This window comes from Mustela lutreola, chromosome 17 (genome assembly GCF_030435805.1).
Source record: "Mustela lutreola isolate mMusLut2 chromosome 17, mMusLut2.pri, whole genome shotgun sequence".
In the NCBI taxonomy this organism is placed as follows: Eukaryota; Metazoa; Chordata; class Mammalia; order Carnivora; family Mustelidae; genus Mustela; species Mustela lutreola.
Genome location: NC_081306.1, coordinates 819,377 through 843,689, shown reverse-complemented (window position 1 = coordinate 843,689; position 24,313 = coordinate 819,377). Strand labels below are relative to the sequence as shown.

The 24,313-nt window shown below is 51.5% G+C and overlaps 1 protein-coding gene, 1 long non-coding RNA gene and 2 other non-coding genes across 5 annotated transcripts; 3 read left to right on the top strand and 1 right to left on the bottom strand.

Moving 5' to 3' along the window:
* Positions 1 to 1,186: 1,186 nt before the first annotated feature.
* On the top strand, positions 1,187 to 12,184 carry LOC131819258 (uncharacterized). Its single transcript, XR_009349111.1, has 3 exons — positions 1,187 to 1,291; positions 9,195 to 9,765; positions 9,881 to 12,184. It is a non-coding gene; the product is annotated as an uncharacterized LOC131819258 (long non-coding RNA).
* TRNAK-CUU (transfer RNA lysine (anticodon CUU)) lies at positions 7,120 to 7,192 on the top strand. Its single transcript has one exon. It is a non-coding gene; the product is annotated as a tRNA-Lys (tRNA).
* On the top strand, positions 8,408 to 8,514 carry LOC131820216 (U6 spliceosomal RNA). The gene has a single exon (XR_009349534.1). It is a non-coding gene; the product is annotated as a U6 spliceosomal RNA (small nuclear RNA).
* An 821-nt stretch (positions 12,185 to 13,005) lies between the features above and the next one.
* Positions 13,006 to 22,987, bottom strand: ZNF689 (zinc finger protein 689). Of its 2 annotated transcripts, none has more exons than XM_059154128.1 (4): positions 22,837 to 22,987; positions 17,756 to 18,755; positions 17,423 to 17,536; positions 13,006 to 15,848 (listed from the first exon to the last, which is right to left on the bottom strand). In XM_059154128.1, exons 2-4 carry the CDS (start codon positions 17,958 to 17,960, stop codon positions 14,665 to 14,667), a joined length of 1,503 nt encoding a protein of 500 aa, XP_059010111.1. In that variant the 5' UTR covers positions 17,961 to 18,755; positions 22,837 to 22,987; the 3' UTR covers positions 13,006 to 14,664. The 2 variants fall into 2 exon arrangements, with proteins under 2 accessions (XP_059010111.1, XP_059010110.1); XM_059154127.1 differs by having other exon boundaries at positions 22,560 to 22,981.
* Between the last annotated feature and the right edge of the window lie 1,326 nt (positions 22,988 to 24,313).

Sequence of the window (24,313 nt, the reverse complement as noted above, 5' to 3'; positions counted from 1 at the left end):
TTCGGCGAGGGCGCGCCGTCCACACTGCAGCCCGCCTGTCTCGGGACCTCAGTCCCCCTTCCCGTGGCGACGCGGTCCGGGCTGGACGCGGGGCCTCGCCGAGCGCGCCTCGGTGGCCGCGGGCCTCCCGCATCACGGCCCGGCGCAGGGCCCTCTGCGCGGGCCGCAGGCAGCCCCGCTCCTCCGGGGAGAAGTACACGGCCACGTCCGCGAAGCTCGCGGCCCCAGGGCGGCTTTGTCCCGTCAGCCCGTCCCGGCCTCCCCGGTACAGCCGCCAGGAGCGGGGTCAGGGCCGGCGCCATAGGAAAGCCCTTTGCTTTGACGCCAGGAGACGCTTCCTAGCTCCTTCAGCGCCACAGCACTGCCCTTGACCAACATGGCGTCTCTGGCCTCAACCTCCCTTTCCTTCCCGGTCGCCTCCTACGTACCGAGGGGCAACCGAGAAAGGAGATTGGCTCCGCGGCGCCGCGAATCATAGATGGCGTGCGTTGATTGGATGGTGCGTAGCGGGCCGGTGAAGAAGGAAGACTGTGATTGGGTAGGCCGGAGCGGACTATTTGAAAGGCTGAAGGGAAGGGAGCGGCTGGTCCGGAGGTGGAGGGCGCTGAGACGTTAGGCGGCTGTTTGACCGGCGCCACCTGAGCGGGACCGAGAAAAGGTTTTGACGGGCTGGAGCCCCGCGGGCCGAGGCAGATGTCCCGGCGTGGAGCGGAGTCAAACCCGGGCAAACGGCTCCGGAGACGCCGGGCGCGGCTGGGCCGGAAACGGTGTCTGAACCGGAGCTCGCACCGGCGGGTAACGCGGGGCGGGCGGCTCCTCCCTGCGGTTCCCGACGTGCCGTCCGTGCGGCCGCGAAGGAAGCCGCCGTGAGGGCGTCGTATGGCTCGTCGGCTCGCGCGGCTCCGCACTCGGTTTCCTGCTACCGCTGCGTCGGCGGGACGCGAGGGTCCGGACGCGAGGGTCCGCGCGCCGCGGCCGGGGTGTGCTTCGGGCCGCGTCCACCGAAGCCGGACACGCGCGCGCCCGCGACCTCCCGCCGCCCGGCACAAGCTGTACTTCCTGAGACGCGAGCCGCAACGGCCACCATCCGGCAGCTGCCCACAACCGTGGGAAAAGGACTAGAAACACCGTGGGATACTCGTGGGAGCGCTAGTCACAGACGACCGCCCCGCAAGGAGGCCGCGCGCCGCGGACGGCGCCTGCGCACACGCCGCGGCGCGGAAGACGCGAAATAACCTGTGCCCGGAGATCCCGCTTACACAGAGTGTGACATCCGGCAGAACGGTGCAAGGTATTGCCGATCTGAGGTTTTGTTTGTAAAGTACTGATAATAGTCGTCGTCGTCGTCGTCTTTTTTTTTTTTTTTAAGATTTGATTTATTTATTTGACAGAGAACAAAAGTAGAGGGAACAGCCGGCAGAGGGAGAGGGGGAAGCAGGCTCCCCGCTGAGCAGAGAGCCCGATGTGGGGCTCGATCCCAGGACCCTGGGACTATGACCTGAGCCGAAGGCAGACGCTTAACTAACAGAGCCACCCAGGCGCCCCAATATTCTGTTTCTTGATCTAGGTGCTGGTTACACAGATGTGTTCTATTTGTGAGAATTGACCTGCACACTTAGGTATGTGTAATTCAAAAAAAATTAAAAAACCAAAAAGTTGGGGCGCCTGGGGGGCTCAGTGGGTTAAGCCGCTGCCTTCGGTTCAGGTCATGATCCCAGGGTCCTGGGATCGAGTCCCGCATCGGGCTCTCTGCTCAGCAAGGAGCCTGCTTCCTCCTCTCTCTCTGCCTGCCTCTCTGCCTCCTTGTGATCTCTCTCTCCCTCTCTGTCAAATAAATAAATAAAATCTTAAAAAAAAAAGTCTCCTCCCTCTAGTCTTCCTTTCCCTTCCTAGAGGCAACCCTGTTACCAGCTTCTTGTGTCCTTCTGGAGATAATTCAGGTACGTAAAAGCATACACGTTTTAAAAACACACTTTCTTTCTTTTTGTAAGTAGCATAATAAACACACTTCACTTCGCTTTCTTTTCTCACTTGATACATCTTGTAGATTGTTTAATTTCAGCACATATAGATCGCTTTTTTTAATGGCTGCATACCTAGTGTTCATTTTCCATTGATGAGCTATTAGTTGGTTTCCCGTCTCACTACCATAAAATACATAAGTCACATCCTTAGATATATTTCTTTAGGCACATATATGAGCATGTCTGTACAATAAAATTCTAGAAGCAGAATCGCTGATTCAAAGGGAAGGCTAGTGTTTTAAGCCATTTATTTATTTATTTATTTTTTAAAAAAAGATTTTATTTATTTGACAGACAGAGATCACAAGTAGGCAGAGAGGCAGGCAGACAGAGAGGAGGAAGCAGTCTCCCTGCTGAGCAGAGAGCCCGATGTGGGGCTCGATTCCAGGACCTTGGGATCACAACCCGAGCTGAAAGCAGAGTAAGCCATTTATTAATTAAGATTTTCTCCCAGGGCTCCTGGGTGGCTCAGTGGGTTAAAGCCTCTGTCTTCGGCTCGGGTCATGATCCCAGGGTCCTGGGATCCAGCCCCGCATCCGGCTCTCTGCTCAGCGGGGAGCCTGCTTCCCCCTCTTTCTCTCTGCCTGCCTCTCTGCCTACTTGTGATCTCTGTCAAATAAATAAATAAAATCTTAAAAAAAAAAAAAAAGATTTTCTCCCAGATCCATGAGAAGCATTGAAATATCCAGAAGATATATAATATTTATTTTGTATCTTCAAGCTGCTCCATTTTGAGAAGCATGGCTTAAGGTCTTTTATTTATTCAGGTGGCCTGGCAAACCGAGTAATGGACACCAAAGATGTCAATGTTCTAATACCTGAAACCTGTGAATATGTTATATTGGCAAACAGGATATATGCAGATATATATGCAGATATACAGAATATATGCAGATATGATCAAGCTAAAGGTTTTCAGATCAGAAGACTATCTTGAATTATCCCAGTGGATCTAATGTAATCATAATGATCCTTATAAAAGGGAGACAGGAGGCTCTTCTGGGATTGGAGCTGGTTTGCAGCAACATGGCTAAAATGTACCAAGAGAACTGTCATTAAATACAGGACCCATTATGATGCCTCCCTCAGGAAAATGATGAAGAAAATAGAAATAAAGGGCTCTTGGGTGACTCAGTCGGTTAAGCATCTGCCTTCAATCAGGTCATGGTCCCAGAGTGCCGGGATGGAGCCCCACGTCAGGCTCCCTGCTCCGTAGGAAGTCTGCTTCTCCCGCTCCCTCTGCTCCTCCCCCCACTCGAGCTCTCTCTCTGTTCTCTCTCTCATTTACTCTCTCAAATAAATAAAATCTTTTTTAAAAAATCGAAAGAAGCCAGCACTCCAAGTACACTTTTGCTCCTTCCGTGGCAGACCAAAGATGAAAACATGAGCCATGATCATCTGGCGTTGTGGTTCCAGCATGAAAATAGTAGTTTCTGGACATAAAAGCCCACTTCTGTTGTGACAGTGAAGTCTGCCATCAGATGACTGAAGGAACTTTTCTCATTGAGTTAATTTATATAAACAAAAGAAGAGAGGGAGGAGGCAGGAAGATCAAAGCCGAAGAAGATGTGACAACAAAACGGGGGAGTGATGGATTCTGGAAAGGGGACACAAACCAAGGGCTTTGGGCAGCCTCTAGAGGCTGGAAAAGGCAAGGCAAGGATTCTCCTCTAGATTCGGCCAAATGCAACCTTGCTAACGCCTTGATTTTAGTCCTGTAAGACCTATTTTCAGACTTTTGACCTCCAGAATTGTAAGATAGTACGTTTGTGTTATTTTAAAGCACCTGGTTGGTAATTTCTTATAGTAGCAGTTGGAAACTAATCCAGGTAACATGACTGAGGAGCTGTTTCTGAGCTTTGTCAAGCACTGTATTGGGTGGAGGAGCATTCTCCCAGCTCTGAATTCAAGAGCTGAAGATCTGCAAAAAGCATTACTCAAAGAGATTATGCTGAATGAAAGAAGTCGTGGACAGGAGAATACACACTGTAGGACTACTCTGGCGGGATGCGGATGGGTTTAACCAGGAAGGGAACTTTGTAGGATGATGGTAATGTTCTATATCTTGATCAAGGTTCTGGGTGTAAGCATTGTCAACACTCAGCAGATACACACTTGAAATTTGTTTGCATTTTATCCTGTGGCAGTTTATTTTGCTTTTTTTTAAGATTTTATTTGTTTATTTGACAGAGAGAGAGAGGTCACAAGTAGGCAGAGAGGCAGGCAGAGAGAGAGGGAGAAGCAGGCTCCCCGCCAAGGAGAGAGCCCGATGCGGGGCTCGATCCCAGGACCCTGGGATCATGACCTGGGCCGAAGGCAGAGGCTTAACCCACTGAGCCACCCAGGCGCCCCAGTTTGTTTATTTATTTATTTATTTATTTTTAAAGATTTTATTTATTTATTTGACAGAGAGAAATCACAAGTACACTGAGAGGCAGGCAGAGAGAGAGAGAGAAGGAAGCAGGCTCCCTGCTGAGCAGAGAGCCCGATGCGGGACTCGATCCCAGGACCCTGAGATCATGACCTGAGCCGAAGGCAGCAGCTTAACCCACTGAGCCACCCAGGCGCCCTATTTTTTTTTTTTTTTTAAAGATTTTATTTACTTACGTGAAAGAAAGAGCACGAGAGGACTCAGAGGCAGAGGGAGAAGCAGACTCACTGAGCACAGAGCCTGAACCAGAACTTGATTCCCGGACCCCTGGGATCATGACCTGAGCCAAAGGCAGACGCTTAACCAACTGAGGCACCCAGGCGCCCCCTATGTCAGTTTAACTAAAAAATTAATACATAAAGCAGATACTGAGCTCTAGTTAATGATGTGCATGCGGAAGTGTTCAGGGTAACGTGTACTGACGTTGACAGTTTCTTTGAACTGCATCCAAAAAGTAAAGTGGACTGGAAGAGAGGTGGGTAGTTGAGGCAGTGAAGTAAGTACAGTAAAATGTTAACGCTGGAACCAGGTGGTGCGTATGGGGGTAGTCACTGTGAAATACCTTCAGCTTAACATTTGAAAACTTTCAAAATAAAATGGGGAAAAAGAAAAGCAAACTGGATGTTGTCCAGACAAGGCATGAATAACCATTTTTAAAGTGGCATTTAGGGTGTTCACAATATTTGGCAACTGCCACCTGTCTTTCAAAACTTTGTCACCTTTGTGATTTTGATTTGGGTACATTGAATGTGTAGATTTCTCTCGGTATTGTGGCCATCTTAACAATAGTAAGCCTTCTAATTCCATGAACGCAAGGTGTCTTTCCGTGTATGCAAGTCTCTAATTTCTTTCAGCGGTATGTTGTAGTTTCTAGTGTGCAAGTCTTTTGCCTCCTTAGTAAAATTCATTCCTGAGTGTTTTATTCTGTTTAATGCTACTGTAGATGGAATACTCTCCTAATTACTCTTCTGGATTGTTCATTGCTGATCTATAGAAATGCAACTGATTGTTGTGTGTCGGTTTTGCATCTTGCCACTTTGCTAAGTTTATTTCTTAGCTCCGACAGTTCATTTGTGTGGACTCTCTAGGGTTTTTAGATATCAGATCCTGTCATCTGTGAATAGAGATCATTTTACTTCTTCCTTTCCACTTTGGATACCTTCTGCTTCTTTATATTGCCTCACTGCTCTAGCTAGAACTTACGATACAGTATTGAAAAGAGGTGGCAAACGTTGACATCCTCGGGGCTCCTGGCTGGCTCAGTCGATAGAGAGTATACGACTCTTGATCTTGGGGTCATGGGTTCAAGCCCCACTTTGGGTGAGGAGCTGACTGTAAAAAAATAAATAAAATATTAAAAAAACAAGAACAAAATCTTGGGCATCTTTGTCTTGTTCCTGATTCTAGGGGGAAAGTTTTCCATCGCACCTCATTGAGTGTGATGTTAGGTGTGGGTTGTTCATCTATGGCCTTTATCATGTTGAGGAAGTTTTCTTCTATATCGAATGTATCAAGAGTTTTTTCTTTTTTCCATGTTTTTGTCATGTTTAGTTTTGTCAAATTCTTTTTCTGAGTTGAGATGATCATTTTTTTTCCCTTGTCCTATTATTGTGTCATAGTACATTGACTGACTTTCATCTGTTGAAGCCTTCTTGTATTCCAGGAATATATCCCACTTGGTCATAGTGTACAACCCTTATAATACGCTGCTTTGGTTTGCTAGTATTTTTTTTTGAGGATTTTTCTATCAATTTTTGTATGGGATAGTGGTCTATAATTTTCTTATAATATCTTTGTCTAGCTCTGGTATCAGTGTAAGAGTTTTTAAAATATATTCTAGACTCAAACCCCTTTTCAGATATATCTGTTGGAAAGAACTTTATCCCATTCAGTAGACTGTCTTTTAATTCTCTTCAAGATATCTTTTGAAGCACAAGTTTTAATTTTGATGAAATCAGTGGATCTATTTTTATCTTTCATCATTTGTACTTTTTTTTTTTGTCAAAGCTAAGAAACCATTATCTGACCCAAGTCACAAAGACTGACATCTGCCTTTACTGTTAAGAGTTTTATAGTTTTAGCTCTTACATTTAGGTCTATTGTTTGTCCACATTGAGTTAATTTTTTTTTTTTAAGATTTTATTTATTTATTTGTCAGAGATAGAGCGCGAGCGAAAGCGAGCACAGGCAGACAGAGTGGAAGGCAGAGTCAGAGGGAGAAGCAGGCTCCCCGTGGAGCAAGGAGCCCGATGTGGGACTCGATCCCAGGACGCTGGGATCATGACCTGAGCCGAAGGCAGCTGCTTAACCAACTGAGCCACCCAGGCGTCCCGAGTTAATTTTTTTTTAAAGATTTTATTTATTTGAGAGAGAGAACACAAGTGGGTGAAGGGGCAGAGGCACAAGCAGACTCCTTGCTGAGTGGGGAGCCCGATGCGGGGCTTATTCCAGGACCCTGAGATCATGACCTGAGCCGCAGGCAGACACTTAACCAACAGAGCCAGCCAGGTGCCCCAAATTAATTTTTATATACGGTTGAAGGTAGGGATCCAGCTTCATTCTTTTGTATGTGTATATCTAGTCCCAACACCATTTGTTGAAAAGACCGTTTCACTTTTTGAATTGTCTTGGCAATTTTGTTGAAAATCAGTTGATCGCAGGGGTGCCTGGCTGGCTCAGTTGGTAGAGCATGGGACTCTTGATCTGAGGGTCATGAGTTCAAGCCTCATGTTGGGCATGGAGCCTACTGGAAAAGAAAGAAGCAGGGGCCTGGGTGGCTCAGTCACTCAAGTGTCAGCCTTCTGCTGAGGTCATGATGCCAGGATCCTGGGAGCGGCCCCACATCCAGTTTCCTGTCCAGTGAGAAGTCTGCTTCTCCCTCTCCCTCCGCTCCTCCCCCATGCATGCTCTCTCTGTCTCTAATACAATCTTAAAAGGAAAAAAAAAAAAAAGAAAAGAAAATCACTTGATCATAAATACAAGGGTTTATTTCTGGAAGGACATTTTCTCTCATTTAATGAATTCCTGTCATGTGATCCTTCCGTCCTTCAGCTGCTCGGGAGTGTCTGCTGTGCCCTAAGTGGGAGTACAGTGACTTAAGTGAAAATGTTGTAAGGTCCTTATGTTTTGCTTATAGTTTGGAGATTTGTTCATTAGATTTTTTTTCCTTCAAAAGCTAAGACCTTTTATTTTTAAAGATTTTATTCATTTATTTGACAGAGAGAGATCACAAGTAGGCAGAGCAGCAGGCAGAGAGAGGAGGAAGCAGGCTCCCCACTGAGCAGAGAGCCCGATGCGTGGCTCGATCCCAGAACCCTGAGATCATGACCTGAGCCGAAGGCAGAGGCTTTAACCCACTGAGCCACGCAGGCACCCCAAAAGCTAAAACCTTTTAAATCCTTTAGCAAGTCCCTGTGAAAATACTATACTGTGTACAATAAAAGTGAAAGGTGAGTACCTAGTATCTGATGCTTAACTGACTGAGCCACCCAAGTGCCCCAGTATTTTTCATTTTAGATTAAAAACAGGCAGGAGCACCTTGGTGGATCAATCAGTTAAGTGAGCCACTTTTCATTTTTGCTCAAGTTGGGATCTCGGGGTCTTGGGATGGTGAGATCAAGTCCTGCATGGGGCTTACGCTGGGTGTGGAGCCTGCTTGGGATTTTCTCTCTCTCTCCCTCTGCCCCTCCCCCATTTATCACTCTCTCTAAAAAAAATAAAAAATAAATTTAAAAATAGGCATTTTACAGGGGTGCGTGCGTGGCTCAGTGGGTTAAAGCCTCTGCCTTCGGCTCAGGTCCTGGGATCACAGGGTCCTGGGATCGAGCCACACATCAGGCTCTCTGCTCAGCAGGGAGCCTGCTTCCTCCTCTGTCTCTGCCTACTTGTGATCTCTGTCTGTCAAATAAATAAATAAATAAAATCTTTTTTTTTTAAAAAATAGGCATTTACAGAGCTCGCTTTGGCAGCACATATACTAAAATCAGAATCATACAGAGAAGTTTAGCATGGCCGCTGCTCACAGATGACCTGCAAATTCGTGAAGTGTTCCATATTTTGTGCAGTCCCCCCACCAAATGGCCACGCTTTCCGGACGAACTTGGAGGAAATGATAGGAGTCACAGCACAACGTGTGACACTGAATGATGAAAATTGTGGCATTTTGCTAGAAAAATACTAAAAGTAAAATAAAAAGAGGCATACAGATAATGAGAAATGTTAGACCTAAATATGTGTTAGACATTGATGAGTAACTTCCAAAAGAATGTATAACTTTCAAAGAACAAGGGGTGAAAACCTGCATAAAGAAAGTACGTAGCAAAAAATCATTAAGTCAATATACAACGACAAATTGAGAAAAATATTTGCAAATTATATTCCAGAGGACTCATTTCTTACTAAAGAACTACAAATGCAGAAGCCAAAGGCTAACAACAGAAATGTAGGTAAACAGTCTAAGTAAGTGGCAGTTCACATAAAAGAAAATCCAGCATCTTAAAGCATTTGAAAATACGATCACTTGTAACGGGGGAATGCAACATAGAATTGCATGATGGTATTTTTCAGCTTTTAGATGAGGAAGGATCAAAAAGTTGACTGATGGCAGGGAAAGGTTTGCTGAAGAGGGTTGGCAGGGGGAAAAAGTTTGCTGACACTCCTGTCCCAAAATAGTCCCCCTCGTCACTCATCCCCTCATCCTGTGCCGAGCGCTGCCTAATATGGTTTATCTCTTTCTTTAGCCTGGAATCTCCATGAGGGCAAAGACCATAGTGTCCACTGTTGCATTTCCATCTTCTAGAACATTGCATGGCCTGTGGCCGTTGCCCAAGATACTTGTTGAATGAAGGGATGACCGAGGCGCCGTGTTTCAGGAGGCGGAGGCCGTCACCCTGCTGAGGGGAGTGTAAAATCCTACCACCTCCTTGGAAAGCAATGTGGTAGTAACTATTGAAGTTGATGAAAAAGTTGTGGACATCGTGACGGGTTGTACAACATTGTGAATGCACTTAATGCCACTGAACTGCATAGTAAATTTTATATTTTACCACCAAAAAACCCACAGTTTTGGAGCTGCCACAGCAATGTAAGAGATCAACTTTTTTTACTTCCAAAGTTTACTTCTTGAACACCATTTGTAGGAGATTTGTACAAAGTAGCCTGTGAAGGGAATATTTTATTTGCAAGACTGACTCCTGGTTAGCAGCCGGCAGGCCCAGGAATGCAGACTTACCACATGGCCACAGCTACAGGCAAGATGACCCGATCCTGTGGGGACATCTTTTTTTCTGGGTGCTTCTGTCCCATTCACAGGTATGTTGCCTTTCACTTTCAACTCTGTAGGAGTGTTTCCTGGTCCTGCTTTTGATGACCCCTAAACCAGTAACCTATTTATTTTTTTAAAAGATTTTATTTATTTATTTGACAGTGAGAGAGGGAGCGGGAGAAGCAGGCTCCCCTCCAAGAAATGAGCCGGATGCGGGGCTCAATCCCAGACCCTGGGACCATGACCCGAGCAGAAGACAGATGCTTAACTGACTGAACCACCCAGGAACCCCTTCTCTGTGTTTGCTGTTAAGCTTCAATTTGCAGGACAATCATGATACTTTTTTTTTTTTTAAATTTTCCTGGTTTTTTGACCAGTTGCTCTCAGAACTTAGGAAAATGTATACATTTCCCAAGAAATGCTGAGAAGGCATTCCTACGCGTGCACACTAGAAAGAACCACAAGAGGCACCAGGAAGAGGCGCTGGAAGAAAATGGAGCATGAAAGCCAAGTTATGAGAGCACTTCAGTAGGAGAACTAAGATAAATAATAAAAATTATTGATTTGCTAACTAGGCCCTGAGGTGTCTTAAAGGACAGTTTCGGTGCTGTAGTTCGTCGGATAGCAGCCGGCTTTGGAGGCAGACCTGGCTGGGAATCCTGGCTCTTAGGTTTACCAGGTACGTGATTCTGGACAGGTTATTTAGTATTACCAGTGAGCCTCAGTTCCCTCCTCCATTAAAGGGAAATAATACCTACTGTCAGGTGTGCAATTTAAGATTACCTGTTGTTTCATGGATGCTGGCAGAAGACAAGAGATGCCAGTGTCATGGACAAAAGGCCTTATTCATGGTACAAGCCAAGTGAGACTCATGTATGTATTGGCTCTTTTGCCTCCCAAGCCCCACAGGCAACAAGGAGGGGCCCGATGCATGCCGGGCACACAGCGAGTGGCACTGTGGAGGAGGAGCAATGAACTTGGGGAACCTGGTGCTTTATGGTCAGGAGTAAGCAAGCTGCTCTTTGTCCCACATAGAGACGCTCCTTCTCCCTCACGGTTGCTTAATGCAAACCCAACCCGAAGAAACGGCTGGGGCAGAGCTAACGAGTTGTCAGGGCCTTGTCTCTCCCCCCATACAGCCTAGGTTATAGCTCACTAGAGGAAAAGCATACAGATGAAAATCAGCCAAGGAGAAAGGTGCATGGGGCAAAGTCTAGGAGAAACCAGACACGAACTTACAAACTTGCAGGTGTCCTTGTCCTATAGAGTTGCCCTTTATTCTCCCAACGACGCGTGACAATATGTGTGAACTGTTGCCCAGCAGAGAAACTCACCCAAGCCTTGGTGTCTAGGGTTTTTATTGGGGAGTCAGTTACACAGACATGGAGACTCACATGACTGACCTCAGCTGCTCAGACTCTGTCTCCCAGAGCAAAGACAGGCATTCATCATAAACCACACTGTTAGGATGAACTCATCTGGTCAGACTGGTGCTGCATGACTCGAGGCCTCCAGGGTACAGGAACACCCTCATCAGGCAAAATAGTACAAGGGCTCAGAATTTACCTCCCAGGAAGGCGCCAGGTGCTAGTCCTGAAGATGAGCTTTCTTTGGAACGTGCAGGGTTTGAGCAGCCCGGGCCTGCTGAGCTAGTCCTTTTCTGCACACGCCTGATCTTCATGAGGCCACCGCCTGGTGAACTACAGTGATGTTTTGGGTCTCCAAGAATTAGGACGTGTCTAGATCCAATGTCCAGTAAGCCCTGAAAACTCTAGTTACTTCCCCTTTTCCCGTGCCCTGCCACCCTGGGAAATGGCTGCAGGTGCATTCAGAAAAGGCTAGAAGGAACGTATACAGCATGTCTTCGCCAATATAACGTAGTCCTTCATCAAGGGACTCAACTTTTCCTCATTCAGGAGCCTCTAGGTCTGGAATCCGCTCGTCTGACCATTTGTTGAAGGCAAGGCCTTGCATTTTTGGCAAAAACAGCAAGATATGGGGCGGTGCGAGAGACACATGGAAGCACAACTACTTTGTGTGGTTCACATTACATGGGAATGTATGTAAAGTGCTTTACACAGTACCGGGCCCATGGTAAATGCTCAGCACGGTGGCTATAATACTGTTGCAGCAGGCCAAAGAACACAGTGAATGCAGCCTACTGTTTCAAGAAAGCTAGCCTCAGTCGGTAGACCATGCAATTCTTGATGTTGGGGCCGTGAGTTCGAGCCCCATGTGGAGTGTAGGGATTACTTAAGAATAAAATCTTAGGGGCGCCTGGGTGGCTCAGAGGGTTAAGCCTTTCCCTTCAGCTGGGGTCATGATATCAAGGTCCTGGGATCAAGCCCCGCATCAGGCTCTCTGCTTGGCGGGGAGCCTGCTTCCCTCTGTCTGTCTGTCTACTTTTGATCTCTCTTTCTCTGTCAAATAAATAAAATCTTTTAAAAAATAAAATCTTAAAAGACAGATTTTAGACTGGCATGTGTGTGTTCCAGAAAAGAGAGCGGCTCTGAAACCACAAAACTAAGAGGAGAGGAAGAATAACAGACGTAGCAAAGTCCCCAGGAGGGCAGTAGGGAATCACGAGCACAGCTGTGTTGGTGAGCGTGGTGCCCAAGTAAAAATACTGGTCAAAGTGGTCAAAGTGGAATGCAGTGTTAAGAGCTCCTATCTGAAACCTTGGGTTTCTTAGTGAAAGAGAAGGTATTCACTGGTTAAGGATGTAGGGAAGACTTAAGTCATGCTGAAGGCTCACTGAGATTGGCGATCAGGAAAGGTGTGCAGGCCCCTGGAGGTAGCACTGCAATCTCCCCCTCTTTGCAGCTCATGGGTGATAAATCAATACTGGGAGGGGGGATAGTTCATTCTTTGGGCTGCAAGTCACAGAAACTCAAACCACCTGGAACAGAAGGGGAATGAATTAGATGGATACTGGGATCTCCCACTGAAAACAGGGCCAGGATCTCAGCTGGTCGGGAATGGATGCTGGGAATGACGTGCCTTAGGGAACCTAGGAAATGGTCACTCATCTTGGCCCTCCACTGACCGCACACACCCTGGAACTTGGACTTCCAAGCCTTATGAGTCACAGTCCAGACCCAGAGAAAAGTTACAAAATTCCTAGGTAGGGTTGGGTCAGATAAGAGTAGAACAGCCCCCTCGAATACAGAGCTAGGCAGACATTCAAATAGCTCTGTTAGGACAGGGCAGGTCTCCGTGGAGTAAAAATTTTTACCCAGTCAAGGACCTAGACTTTCAGTTTATAAACAGGGATTCCACAAGGAACATCATTTATCGACATTTTAATGAGACCCAATCTGGCAGGACCCCTGTCTGGGGGCAGCTCATCCATTCATCCAAAGAGAAACAGACAAATAGTGACAATGCATCTTGCTAAATACCAGAACAGAGGTCACTACAAACACTGCTCTCCCACGTTAGGGCTGAGATTAGGAGAGCTGAAGGAACAAGCAACAGGGGTAGAGCATGACTCACTCCAGCTGTTGAATAGGAGAGAAGTCACGTTTGGAAATCCCGATTTGGTGCAGCTACCCAAGGCAAAGTGGTAGGCCTTGTTCATTTAATGCGGTAAAGCTTTATTGAGCATCTACTCAGGGGCAGGTGCCAGGGAGGCATATCAAAGATTAAGACACGTTGCTGCTGCTGCTGCTTTGGGGAGCTTCTGTGAGGAAGGCAGGCATAAACACAACTCGATGGCTGTAGACTCCTCCGGCCCTGTATTCAAGTACTTGGCTTCCTGCCCTCCTTGAATGGCCTCACTTTATGAAAAATGTTGACTGAGGACTCACGGAAGGTTCTGTGCTGATGTCTCCTTATTCGGTTGAGAATCAGGGAGGAGTGAGACCCAGTTCTCAAGGACTTTCTAGCCACTGGCTGCCTGAAACTAATCCAAATCCCCTGGATGAAGTGCAGGCTGGTCCAGTTTGACCTCTTGCTGCTAGACCATAGCTCCCCTGCTTCTCCTTAAAATCAGTCTTCTCCCAAAACTCACTTTGTCTATGTCCCAGACCCAACTTCAATTTTCCGAACACAGGGGGCAGAAGACTTAGCTTCACAGTATGTGGTTAAAAAAAAAAAAAAAAAAAAAGCTTAGGTATTTATGTCTCCGTAACCCAATGAAGCCCTGCTCTAATGTCACCACCCCCAAATTCAGTGCCATCTAGAGCTGTTAAAATAAGTAGAGAGATGTGCTCTGTACACTGTGGTGCTGGCTTATTTTTGGATGACCCTTTAAAAGGGACACTGAAAAACCACCTGTTTGGAGAGAGATTACGTGTGGGAACTGAAACCCTGTCTTTAAGGAACAATTGACCAAATCGTGCTGTTTAACCTGAAAACGTGGGCAAAGCCGTTGTGGTTAAGTTATCTGAAATGCTGTCCTGTAGATGAAGTCTTACATACTCGGCTAGGCTTCTAGGGAAGGAGAAGGTGGTACTTAACCGCCTTCTAAAGATCAGAGCTATCCCAAAACGAAATGACCTGCCTTGTGAGGTAGTGAGCTCCCTATCCAGGGAGGTTTTAAAGCAAGTAAAAAAAGAAAAGAAAAAAGAAAAAAGAAACCACTTGGCAGGAGTGTAGAAGGAAGGGGACTAAACCAGACGCTGCCCCACCAACTGTGCGCACGACTAGGACAGCCGCCGGCCCCTAAAATGGATGGGAGGCCCTTTAGCCCTGATGTCCACACACAGAAATCCTCTCGGGATAGGGTAGCCTGGAAAACCACCACGGGATGTCACCTCTCCTAACCGGGCTGTTGTAGACACATCGGTAAGGCAGCCAGTGTGGGGAGACAGACTCAAGGTCGGGTCGCCACAGCCGGAGGCCTGGGTGTCCCTTCCGCCGCTGCCTTGTCTGACCCGGGGCTTCGCCTTCGCTTCCCTGAGCCCCTCCGGGAAATGAAAGGACAATCCACCGTCCTTCCTGGACTACAGGGCACTGCCCTTCTGCGCGGCCCCCGCGGCAGCAGCTCTGGGGCCGCCGTTCGGGGCTCTGAGGCCGCACTTGTGGACGGCCAGAGACCACCTCTGGCGGAAGCAGCGGCCGCACTGCAGGCAGGGGAAGGGCTTCTCCCCGGTGTGCAGGAGCTGGTGCTGTGCCAGGTGGCTCCACTGGGCGAAGCGCTTGGAGCACAGGTCGCACGCGTACGGCCGCTCGCCGGAGTGCACGCGCCGGTGGCTGGCCAGCAGGGACGGGTAGGCGAAGCGCCGGCCGCAGTCCTCGCACGCGTGCAGCTTCTCCTCGGTGTGCGTGCTGCGGTGGATGGCCAGGGAGCCGCTCCGCCGGAAGGCGCGGCCGCAGTCCGGGCAGGGGTAGGGCTTCTCGCCCGTGTGCAGGAGCTGGTGCTGGAGCAGCGTGCTGCGCTGGGAGAAGCGCGCCTCGCAGTGCTCGCAGGCGTAGGGGCGCTCGCCGGAGTGCACGCGCCGGTGGCTGACCAGGCGGGAGGACGAGGAGAAGCGGCGCTCGCAGTCCGGGCACGGGTAGGGCTTCTCGCCCGTGTGGATGCGCTGGTGGATGACGAGCGCCGTGCGCTGTCGGAAGCGGCGGCCGCACTCCAGGCAGGTGTAGGGCTTCTCGCCCGTGTGCGTGCGCTGGTGGATGGCCAGCAGCGAGGGGTAGGCGAAGCGCCGGCCGCAGCTGGGGCACTGGTGGGGTTTCTCGCCGGTGTGCGTGGTCCGGTGATTGGCCAGGGACCGGCTCCTCCGGAAGCAGCGGCCGCAGTCAGGGCAGTGGTAGGGCTTCTCGCCCGTGTGGATGACCTGGTGCTGCGAGAGGTTCTTGCGCTGGGAGAAGCGCTTGCCACACTGGTCACAAACGTAGGGACACTCACCAGAGTGTGCCCGCCGGTGACTGACTAGCAGGGAGGGGTAGGAGAAGCGGCGCCCGCAGTCCGGGCAAGGGTAAGGCTTTTTCAGATTCTGGGCACACTTGTGGCTCTCCAGGGCCAGCCGGTCAGGGAAGGTGCAACCACAGTCCGGGCAGATGGGGCCCCCAGAGGTCTGCCTGGGGATGAGTCGGGGTTTGCTGGGCCGCCGACCTCGCTTGCCCTTCCGGGGGGCCTCCTTGGGTGGGAACACTTCCTTGTCTCCGTTCTTCTTTCTGGTTCTGGTTTCTACGGACACACAGGGAGACATTAATTTAACAAATACGGGGCCCCTGCCCTTGCCTATGGCCGTGTTCTAGGTTAGAAGGCGAAGACACTCAACCTGTCTTCAGGGAGTGTTAGTGCCACAGACCCCCCACTGGGACACAACCACTACAGAAACGGGCAGGATATTCCAGGAGTCCCCAGCTCCATCTGGAGAAGTCGGGAAGTGTTTCTTGCAGGTTCTGCAGGCTTGAGAAATTAAGTTTTTGAAGTTGTAAGTATAAGGCAGGAAGTGGGAACACGAGGTAGGGGCTGGCAGGGACTAGGTCAGAAGGCCCTCTAAGCCAGTGGTTCTCAAATTTTATGATCAGAATCACTTGGATGGCTCATTGAAACAATTTTGGGTTCAGCAGGTCTGGGATGGAGCCCAAGAATTTGTATCTGATTCTTTTCCGGGTGATGCTGAGTACTACATCCTCAGAACCACTGCCATTCAGGAGCGTGAACTCTATTTTATGCAATGGTTCTCAAACTTAAACATGCATGCCAATCTGCTGGGGCTGTTAAAAGAGAAATACAAAGTCTTAGACAGCCATCGGAGTAAATCAATAGTTCTGGGTCCAGGAATCTCTATTTTTTAAAAAAAGATTTTATTCATTTATTTGACAGGAAGAGAGAGCACAAGCAGAGGGAGCTGCAGGCAAAGGGAAAGGGAGAAGCAGGCTCCCCCCGAGCAGAAACCCTGATGTGGGGCTCGATCCCAGGACTCCAGGATCGGGACCTGAGCCAAAGGCCGATGCTTAACCGACTGAGCCACCCAGGCGCTCCTAGGAATCTGTATTTTTTTTTTTTTTAACCGAGTTCCCCAAGTGACTCAGAGATAACGGACAGCCGTCTGACAACCTACCATGGAAAAACGGAAAGGTTTTTCATAAGGAAGTATCATTTTAGTAAGGAAGTATCATTTTAGTAAGGAAGTATCATTTTAGGTAAGGAAGTATCATTTTAGTAAGGAAGTATCATTTTAGGTAAGGAAGTATCATTTTAGTAAGGAAGTATCACTTAGTAAGGAACTATCTAGGAAAGAGAGCCCTGGTCTCAGAGAATCTAGCACGAATGTCGGTCCAGACGCTCACATCCAGCCCCACGGGTGGACCGGGGCCCTTCTCCCTGCCTGGCATCAAGGAGAGCCTTGCTTGATCCCCAGAGAGCAGAGATTCCTGCACTGATTAGAGTCACCCCGCCAAAAGGGCAGAAAAGAGGGCTCTGCGCTCCCAGACCGCTGTTCCCCGGGAGATCCCTTCAACCCAAACCCAGAAACTCAGGGAGGTGTCTCGTGTCTCCGAGCCCGGCACAGAGCAGACCGGGCTCAGGGATCCTGAGGAGGCCAGAGGGCAGCTAACGGATTCGTTCCCGCAATAGAGAACTGCGGACCCTCGGGTGCAAACGGACCTGCAAACCCCTGCGGTGGGACCCGCCCAGCACCAGAGGGACAAGACCCTGAAGCTGCGAAACCAAGCAGCGGCACGGGGACCCCTGGCCGCTAAGTCGAGACAAGTGGAGAGGCTGCGGGCCCTGCACGGGCCTTTTCCACTCACTTCTTTGGACTGTGAGCCCGCTCGGGCTCTCCTGCGGGTCCACGGCCGCCGGCTCCCAGTCGTCGGTGTTCCGTTCCAGCCAGGCGATGAGGGCTGGTTTGGGACCTGCGCGCCCTGGGGAAGGAGAACGTCAGACGGCCCGCTCCTCGGGACGGCCGGTGCGGACCACCCGCTGTCACCTCCTGCGGAGCCCCGGGCCCCCCCGCGGCACAGCCGGGTCGCGAGCCGGATCCCGACACCGCGCGCTCCCGCGTCGGCCCCCGCCCCGCCCCCGCGCCTTCACCCCCCGCCCGACCCCCCGGGCCCGCGGAGGCGAACTGCGCCGGGCCTCACCGAGCGCGCCCAGGTGGCCGTAGGTCTCCCGCATCACGTCCCGGTACAGGGCCCTCTGCGCGGGCCGCAGGCAGCCCCACTCCTCCGGGGAGAAGTACACGGCCACGTCCGCGAAGCTCACGGCCCTCGGCCTCCTTCCCCTCCTCCGGCCGGGAACGGGCTGTCCGGGTCCCCGCGCGGAGAGCGGAGCCGAAGGTGGCGCCATCGGACCGCGGGAGCCGGCGCCACGGCCTTCCCCGGCCCGCACCCGCGGCGGACCCCGGACTGGGGCGCCCGGCCGCACCGGCGCTGCGCGGGCCCGGGAGGCCGGGAGGGAATCGGATCGGCCGCCCTGCGGGGCTCCCGGAAACCTTTTGCTGTTATTCAGGCAACTCCTGCCCGAACTCGGGGGAAAGGCACCGGAAGATGCCTCCGGGGAAGATGGCGGCGCCGCTCCCGCACCGCCTCAGCCTGGAACGCGGGCGGCTTCCAGCTATCGATTTTATTGACCGGAGCGCCATGCCGGCTGCCTAACCTCTTTGCCCTCAAGTGTGATGGCGCTGCGCTTGGGCGTCACGCCCTTTTTCCCCCATTCCGCGCGCTCATTGGGCGGCGGCCGAAGATCGAGCGTGCTGATTGGCTGCTGGCGAAAGCGGCCTGTTTGAACGAAGCCAACGGAAGCGTAAGGGCAGGCGGCCGACCTTCCGCGCCGGGTCCCTGCGGCCGGATGCGAGGCGGGCGGCGGCGGGCCGGCCCCGCGTCCGGGACAGGCCCCGGTTCTCGGGCGGGCGCTGCCCCGCCGAGGGACGGGATGATTGGAGTGACGGAGCCACTGCGGCCAACCCGGGGCTGAGATGACCCCCGGTGGCTTTCTGAGAATCGGACGCTGTCCTCGTGGCCCTTGTGCGAGGGACACGGACGTTGGCGTTTCCCGCGCGCAGGCACCGGCCCCGCTACACGTGAAGTCTTTTTCGTCCTCTTTGCTACCACTGTGTTAAGTGCTGGTCATCATCCGGGTCTCCTGACAAGGAAGATCGCAGAGGGATACTGTCAGTAAAGAGAAGGAACAAGGATTAAACCCGGGACTGACCCGGCCTTTATCCAAACCGCTGAGCTCGGCTCCCTTCGCCCTAAATCCGAGGTCGCGGGTCAACTCAACAGTCCGAGCTCTGGCCTCTTCTCAGGCTCAGTCTTCTGCACATCTCCCCGGACTTGGTTTCCATGGCATCTGTCCAGTGTCCAGAGTGTAGCTCTGGGCAGTTTACGGCAGGCACCATGCTCTGGGGTTTCTAGTTGACTGAGGCATATGCATTTACAACTAAGAGCAGGGCTGCAGGCATGGACGTGCGAGGCCGAAGAAAATTGCTGATGGAACCAGTCGGCCCCGGCTCCATCAGCCCCTGGCTCCTGTGTAAGTGTGCAGGGTTCCACCAGCTCAGGGTCATCTCCCAGGGGATTTGAGGGTCAGCAATATGCCATTTACTACATACTTCAGCTGGTGACACACATATCTCTCCAACCCATTAAATTTTTTTTCAAAGCACCTACTATGGGCAAAACATTACACCATGGAGAGCCTGGGTGGCTCAGTCGGCTGGACATCTGCCTTCTGCTTCAGTCGTGATCTCAGGGTTCTGGGATCAAGCTGGACATTGGGCTCCCTGCTCAGCGGAGAGTCTGCTCCAACACCACCCCACCCCGAACCCTCCTCCTGCTTGCTCTGTTCTTGCTCTCTCAAAAAACAAAAACACTATCCCAAAGCCTGCAAGGAGTAAAGACAACATGTCAGGAATTCACAAGATAACATAGGTCCTAAGAGATTCCAAGGAAGATTGACTTTGAACAGAGAAAGTAGGAAACACACACACACACATACACACCCCTGCAGTAAACATTGAGTTCTACTCTGTCCCAAGCATAGTGATGGTTTATCGAGCACACTACTGGGGGAGGAGGTGGAATGTCAAGCTTGTCACAATGAGTAAGATAGAGTCCCCTCGGAATAACTTTCCAGAGTGATACATCAGGTGGAAAATGAGTTTGGTCTATGAATGGGTAGGGTTTGGGGAGGGCAGTGGTGCTCAATGTACATCTGTTGTATAAACAGCTGAATTCCATGGCCATAAAGATCTCTGGTACAAAGCCAGGAATTCAGGAAAGTTCTGAGTGTGGCGGGAATGAAGACACTTTCTGTGCAGCACAAAATACTGTTAGGGTAAAACTGAAGGATTGATCCGATAGGTTGGCACCAGATATTGGACGGCTTCACCCTGCACACTGGGGGGCTCCAAATCAGTCCAGAGGAGTGATTTATCTCCCGATAATGTTTTCAGAAAATTAATCTGGTAGTTTGTTTGCAGGGCAAACCGATAGCTTTGTGTCTAAGCTTTCTGCCTATATATAATTCAGTTTGGAGAAATAAGATAGTAAACTTAGGCTACTAAGAGAATACAAAGGCCAATGGAGAGCAAACCATTTAATTTAGAAGAAAGTGACTAAACAGAAGACTGGAAACAAATCTGTGGACATTTTGCCTGAATGGTAATGATGCTGCTGACATTGAACAGGAAGGATGATTTACTATTAAGATGAAAAGGTGCTGAGCCCTCTTCCCACATGCAGGAAAGGGGAGAGCAGGCTGGGCTGACGTGCAGCCTAGCCCTTTGGCCCTGGCTGGAAAGGCCCCATTCTTCTGCCTCTTCTCACTCTGTGTGGCTACCACTTGATCAAAAGGAATATCTTCCATCATAAGCTTCTTCACAGCACCCACACTTCTGGAATTTAGCTAATAGTGGACATGAACTGAGGGCTCCTGATCTCCAAGGGCGGAGGCTAGGGCACAAGTCTCCCACACCTCGGTCTATCCATGTTTGTTTGTTTGTTTGTTTGTTTAGAGACAGCGAGCAAGCACATGGCAGCGTGTGTTGAGAGACAGAGGAAGAGAGAGTCTAAGGCAGGTTCCACTCCCAGTGCGAGGCTGGATCTCGCAATACTGAGATCACGACCTGAGCCAAGATCAAGGGTCAGTCAGGTAACGGAGTGAGCCACCCGGATGCCCCTTGACTTCTCCATGTGCCCCCAATGGATTCACTGGGGGGCTTGCAGGGTTAACTTCCTCTTGGAGCTTTTCCCAATGCTCAGGGCTGAGAAAGGGCCTCTCATCAGAGTGGAGGTACCCGTGGCTTAGCAAGAGGGAGGAGAAGATGGCCACACTCTGGGCAGGGGTGGTTTCCCCGGTGTGAGTGCGTATCTGTGAACCACCAAGGGCGCCTGTGGCTGAAGCACCACCTACAGCCGCAGCAGCGGTAGGGCCTCTCCCCGGTGTGGAGAAGCTGGGGCCGGCGAGGGCTTCCGGTGAGCACAGTGAGCCCCACACAGGCGCAGGTGGGGGGCCGGGAGGGCGGGGCGTGCGAGGACACACCCACAGGCTGCACCTGCCGCAGTCAGGACGCAGGTGTGCCCGTGTGGAGCAGCTATGCTAGACCACGTGCACCCTCTGGGAAAAGTGGACACTGCACAACCCCCCCCCCCCTTAACATACGCACACGCACACACACGGGGACAGTCTTGAGAGTGGATCCACCGGAGTCTAACAGTGAGGGGACCGGAAAGAGCTGCCCACGGCCCAAACATGTACAAAACTTCTTCCTTATGGAGGTGGCCAGCGCCCTACTTTTTCAAAAACAGCAGCCACACCTGGGGGAGGGGTGCGGGAAGGGGCAGCGGGAGACTGTCTCGCCTGGGCGGAGGAGCTGACGGTGGAGCAGCTCCTTGCACCACGAAAGCAGCCTCCATAGGGTCACAGCGAGACGCTGCTCAGCACAGAAGGCCCGCTGGGGGCTGGCTAGGAGGAAGAGTACAGCCCAGACAGGGTGGCCCCTCTCACCTAGGCTGCATTCAGTTCCTTCACCCCCATTGCTTTCTGCACAGAAAAGAGAATCGGAACTAAAGATCGTGGGGTGCTCTGACCCACCCCAGACTCGCCCCGGTTCAACCAGGACAGAAGGATCTTAAGGGTGAAGGCTTCACCCGGCCGGCCGTGATCCACCAGCCTCAGGCAGTTTCCTATTTTCAGGAGAACCCTCCCTTCTCACCGCAGGCCTCCGGAAGTGTAGAGCGCTCCTAAAAAGAAGGGCTGGACTTTTTTCAGAGGGAAGCTGGCTCCGCTCCCTAGTTAAAGACCTTACATATGGACATTTCCGTGGAAACATTTCAAAAAAAAAAAAAAAAAAAAAGCCAAACAAACCACACCTCAGTGCCTGTGGCATACACAAAAACACCTGTCTTCAACCTAAATGAAAGGTGGCAAGTCTTTAAATTCTGTAGAGGGTTCCAGGCAGCTTCCTAGGGCAGGATATGCCCTGAGAACAGGGGCCGCCCAACAAACCGAAACAGCCCCCTTCCAAGTCCCGTCAGAAATACACCATGCCTATTTTTAAATTAATTAAAATGAAAAAGCTCACTTCCTGGGGCACAAGTGCTAAATGGCCACACGTGGCTAATGGCTTACGTGTTCGACCTCACAGACAGAACATCCCCCTGAGTAAAGCTCTATTGAAAGCAATAATCAAAGTACTCAGAGGAAAGAAGGCAAAAGACCTCAAGCCCCAACTGTTGTCTCCCCCCAACTGCCAGTCGGGGCTACCCTTGAATGCAAGGACGCACCCAGGTCTGGGGAAAAGAACCTTAGAAGGTTCATCGGATTCTTAGGAATTGGGGTCTGAAAGAGAAGGGTGCGGTGTAGGTGTGGCTGCGGGAAGAAAGCGCCTGCCCTGGGCCGGCTTCCAAGAGCGGCTGCCGTCCGGCTCAGCCCCACTCTCCTCACCTAGCCCAGAGCCTCGGGGCCCCGCCGCCGCCTCCGGACGTTTGCCCTCCGGGCTCCAAGCCTCCGTCCTCCGTTTCCAGGAGACGAAGGAGGGCTCGGGGCCTGCGAATCCGAAGGAGCTGAGGCCACGAACAAGGCGTGCTGCGAGGTTGGAACCGAGACCAGGCGTCTTCCGGGCAGGGGTGAGTACAGTTCTGGGCAGGGGTGAGTACAGCCTCCCAAACCGGAGCGAAGACCCTCCCCAACAACACCCACACAAGCGCATCTGCACCCATACCGAATGGTACCCCTTTTGGTTAAAATGCGGAGAAGGGGAGAGCTGGGACGCTTCGATTCTCCCAGATGGCCTGGGGCCGGCCTCATCTCATCCTGGCCGAGGGCCCCGGCCTCAGCACCGGGGGTTCCAAGCCCTTCGCCCGCAAGGATAATGGCTCCGCCGGGCTTCACGCCCTTCTCCCTCCCCTGCACGGTCATTGGGTGACGCGGGGCAGGAAGCCCGGAGCCGCGTTCTGATTGGGTCTCGGCGAATCACTCGGTTGGAGGGAAGCCGGCCGCAGCCCGCGAGCCCGCCTTCTTCCGGGAGCCCCAGCCAATCCCGGAGCTCAGCGGCCGAGCCCCTGCTCCGTGCCCCGCGCGGTGCTGGGCCGCGTGCGAAGCGACGGCCGCGCAGCCCGGCTGCCCCGGGGCCCACGGCCGCGCTCGTCCTCCCGGGCGGGCTCGGCCCCAGTCTCGCCAGAGCCCCGTCTGCGCCGCGGTTGGGGGCTCGCTGGCGCCTTTGCACTCCGACTTGAACGACGCTGCAGCTTGCACGGAGCGCGCCCGTGTTGAGCTCCGCTCTCGGAGCTGCGTCCGGAGCAGGGCGCTGACCAAGCGTCCTCGGCCATGGAGGCCACATAATGCCCTTCACAGCCTTGCAGAGTCTCAGCTCTCCGCTGGGTCGGACCCGAGGTTTAGCCCCAGAGCGCCTGCAGGTCTCCGTGTCTGATCCCGATTAAACGTGGCGTCTCCGAACAGCCTGCTGGGGGCTGGAAAGAGGTCGCATTAGGGTGGCTGCTCTTGGGGATGCTTACAACCTCTTGAGGTACAAAGGTCTGGGTGCCCCCGGGGCTAGAAGAGCCCCAGTCCCGAGATAACAAAGTCATCATCATGCACGGAGACTCCACTCCTAGCCTAGTATGACTTAGTCAGCATCGGAAGGCAGCCCAGTGGGCCTCCTGCTTCTTTCACCTCAGGTGACACCCCTTTCCCAACATTTTGGTAAACCTGTGAAGATTCACACGGGATCTTCCATGACAAAGCCACAGTGTTAGCCAGGACACACCAGGGAATTCTAAGACCACCCCTGGACAGAGCTGAGGAAAACGAAGACGGGAGAAGACAGGCATTGTGAGTCGATTTGGAGAAAGCAAGCGAGCAAGCGAAAAGGCCAATAGCTCCTCACTGACTGAAACCTGGAGAAAGAGCTAGAGAAATTACATTAAAAACGGTTGTTCAGGGACACCTGGGTGGCTCAGTCAGTTAAGTGTCCGCATTCAGCTCAGGTCATGATCCCGGGGTCGTGGGATCGAGTCCCACATCGGGCTCTCTGCTCAGCGGGGAGCCTGCTTCCTTCTCTCTTTCTACTGCCTCTCTGCCGACTTGGGATCTCTGTCTGTCAAATAAAATCTTTTAAAAATTAAAAAAAAAAAAAAAAAAAAAAAAACAGTTGTTTAGAGGCGCCTGTGTGGGTCTGTCTGACTCCTGGTTTCAGCTCA